The following is a 3,933-nucleotide window of genomic DNA, read 5'->3' as shown; positions in this document are numbered from 1 at the left end:
CTTGTTTCCTAGCTTCTAAGGGGCCGTGGACTATAGGCTGGTAATTATTTGCTTTATGACTAATAGTCTTTATCTTACAATTGAAATAATTCTAAATTGTAATATATATATATATATATATATATATATATATATATATATATATATTCCTTTAGAGCAGAGCCAGTAGAAGCTACTAATGTGGCACTTTCCCACTGATGATTCTGAATCTACTTAAGAATAAATTATTCACTTTGAAATGTAAACTCTGTGTACCTTTTGAAACAACACAATCTAAATTGCTGACACACTAGTCATATATACAGAACCACTAATTGTGATTATTCATTTATTTGGACAAACAAATGTGGTGTTCATTTTTGATCACTATTAGTTGTTTAAAACACCCAAAACACACATTTAATTATCCATACTGCATTTTTAGAATACTGAAATATTCTAATTTCTCAAAGAAAAAGGAGCAAGGCACTAATGGTCTGTGGGAATAGATGTGAGTTGTGAGGTAGGGGACATGTGCTGGTTACAAAATTATGTGCCTTAGTGAAACATGACATTATACAGTTGTCCATATGCTTTTAGAGCTCCCACACCAGATTTATTCAGCAAAAACTGTCATAACCAAACTTTTTGTATAATCTTTGGATTGATACTCTTATATCTTTGTTCCTAAGTGTATAGATGACAGGATTCAGAGCAGGTGTGATAGCAAAGTCAGCAATAAACAGGTATTTGTCAACTGCTGATGTGGGGAAAGGCCACACATAGAGAAACATGCATGGAGTGAAAAAAAGAACAACCACGGTGATGTGTGCTGACAGAGTGACAAGTGCCTTCGACAAATCCCCTGAAGACCTTTTCCAGACGGTGATCAAAATGAACATATAGGAGAGGAGAAGCAGGAAGAAGGTTCCCATGCTCATGAAGCCACTGTTGGCAGCAACAACAAACTCAAACTTGTCTCTATCAGTGCATGCGAGTTGTATGATTCGAGGGAAGTCACAGTAAAAGCTGTCTACTCTGTTAGGACCACAGAAAGGCAGGTTTATAACAAAAGAGAACTGGAACAGGGCATGGACCACACCAGTTACCCAGGCAGCAATTACAAATGAAATGCATATTTTAGGGCTCATGATGCTCAGGTAGCGCAGAGGCTTACAGATGGCTGTGTACCTGTCAATTGCCATGGCTATGAGCAGCACCATCTCCCCTGCTCCCATAATGTGGATAAAAAAGATCTGAGTCATGCAACTGTATAAAGAAATTATTTTACGTTCTTTCAGAAGATCTGAAATCATCTTTGGAACGGTGGTTGAGGAAACCCACACATCATTTAAAGACAGGTTGGCCAACAGGAAGTACATAGGTGAATGTAAATGAGAGTCAGCAAAGACCAAAATGACAATGAAGAGATTTCCAACAATGATTCCTATGTAGAGCGTAGAGAACGTCAGCATGAGAAAAACTTTAGTTTTCCAAGAACCAGAGAATCCTAGAAGCACAAACTCAGAAACCATGGAGTCATTTAGCTGATCCATTGGCATGGGAAGTTTCAAATCACTTGATGCTAGGCATATGATGAAAACATGTAGCTTAGCTACTAAAGGATATGTCCAACTTATGAAGCTCCTTGATTCTCTGAATATCAAAATCAGGAGAAAAAACTTTGAGTTGGATAGCAAAAGAATAAGCATCTAAAAATATAATAAAGCTTTCATGGTAGTGCCCCTAAGGAAACACAAGCATAAATATGATAAAGGGAGGCAAATGGGGTTTCTCCTATTTATTCTACAGCCAGACATTCTCTTATAGTAGGTTTGCTTTGTAGCATTTCTAAATGTGTTCCCTGAACTCTTTTCTAAATGTTTTCAGGTGTCTATTCACTTCAAATGACAGAAATATATCCATAGAATATGTTCTTGTAGTATTTTGCAAATTTTTTTTGCATGAATTTGTTTCACTGGTGAAAGGGAGGTTGAGGTACAAAGCTATTTTTATACATATTTCATTTGTACATTTCAACCCTCCCATTTTCTCACTCACAAATCACTATTAGTTACTTTTCTACAGTCTTACTTTTTCTTTAACATTTTCTACCAATGATGAGAAGTTGGACATGTTTTCTCTCTTTGATAGTTCCTTTAAACAGTGCCTTGGACTTTTTTTCTATCATGTTGCAAATGACACAATTCCTTTCTGTATGACTATTATTTAATTGTATTATAGTTATTTCTATGTGTAAGGTATTGTAAATAGTAGAGTCATAAATATGTAAAATCAGGTATCTATTCGGTATGCTCAATTTGTTTGCTTAAGATACAACCCAAGGTAAAATAGTAGATAAATATGGCAGCTATATTTTATCTTTTTGAGAAATGTCTATGATTCAATACAACTGCTACAAGAACATTCTCATCACAAGTGCATAAAACTAAACTTTTACTTTATTCTTGATTAACACTGGATAATTTTGATTTGATAGTGGATGATACTGTTATTGCATTGTAGTATTGATTTGTGTTTCACTCATGACTTATGGTATTAACAAAGGATTTTAAATATTTATTTTTTGCTTTTATGCATATGACTATTTTGTCTGCATATCTATATCGCTCCACGTATGTGCAATTCCCAATGAAGTTAGAAGACAGCATTTGATCCTCTGATACCTGAGTTATTCCAGGCTATGAATTACTTTGTGGGTAATAGGAATTTAACATGGGTCCCCTTTAAAAGCAGCAGATGGTCTTTTCTATTGAACCATCTCAATATCCCCAATAGTGAATATTTTTCTATATGTCATTTGGGCATCTGTATTTGTTTTCTTTTGAAGTGACATTCATTCTCATTGCCCCGTGACTTTCAAATTGAATAGTTTTTTTTTCCCCAGGGGAGAATTTATACCATTTTGACTTTCTTAATATTACTGATGAATGTTCGTATTATTCTATTTTATTCCTTCCTTTTGGTTAGTTTTATTTTTGTTTTGTTATATAGATCTGATTCATCATTTTTGTTTTCACTGTAGTGTAGTTTTGGAATCTTACCTAAAGATATGCCTACACCAATGTGATATTTGCATTAATGTTTCTTGTAGGTTATTTTTTAAATAATTCATGTCTTACATGTATATGTTTTCCTTTTTCTATACAGTTTTTATGAATGTTACTACCCAAATTGAGATGATTAAAAAAATTAGTTTATGACACTTTTATCATGGTCCTGCTTAGACATCAAATTTAGTGAATGTAAAAGTACACGTTATTAGTTGTCTAATTATATATCAATATATAACATTTATTATGTACTTCTCTTGTGCAGATATGCTTAGCAAGTCCATTAAATCTTAAACCATGTGAAATCCTGTATACATTCTTCATTCTTGTTCTAGTTTTATATGTTAAAAAATAAACTCCACATTTACAGAACTATAAAGTGTCAGGTTCAGGATTTACATTTAGAAATTTGGAAAACATATTCATTTCTTTTGACTACAGAAATATGCTATTATGATTGGTACTTTTAAATATATCCCAAACTCCTTCCAATCAAACACCTTCCAGCTTATGTATCCTATAGCTATTATAAGCTCATTAAGATAAAAATCTCTGAAGTGATGTCCACTGTAACTATTCTTTTCTATTGCCAGACATTTCTCAGCAATCCTTGGTGTCCATTCAGTCAGTCTTATCATACAATTGCCATGGACACCATGTTCCTTGAAAGAAACTATTCTGGATATTTTCTATAGCAATAAATTTTTACTCACTGCTTTACTGTATTTCTCTCCAGGATTCAGTTTTGATTTTATTAATTTGTTTTTGTATATTTCTAATGCTTTGGCTTCTTGGCTTCATGAAGCTCTTATTAGCACTTGCTCTCCTGTCCTTTAATGATCTCCAACTCCACTTTTTAAAGATTACAGCTTTATCTCAC

General features: G+C 33.5%; 1 protein-coding gene across 1 annotated transcript; it reads right to left on the bottom strand.

Annotated features, from left to right (window-relative positions):
* Positions 1–599: 599 nt before the first annotated feature.
* Positions 600–1,541, bottom strand: LOC121465482 (olfactory receptor 4F21-like). Its single transcript, XM_041678708.1, has one exon. It carries the CDS (start codon positions 1,539–1,541, stop codon positions 600–602), a length of 942 nt encoding a protein of 313 aa, XP_041534642.1.
* Positions 1,542–3,933: the final 2,392 nt, after the last annotated feature.

Source organism: Microtus oregoni, unplaced genomic scaffold (assembly GCF_018167655.1).
Source record: "Microtus oregoni isolate MIOR12 unplaced genomic scaffold, Mior012 000031F_ref0000149, whole genome shotgun sequence".
In the NCBI taxonomy this organism is placed as follows: domain Eukaryota; kingdom Metazoa; phylum Chordata; class Mammalia; order Rodentia; family Cricetidae; genus Microtus; species Microtus oregoni.
This window is presented reverse-complemented; position numbering and strand designations above follow the sequence as displayed.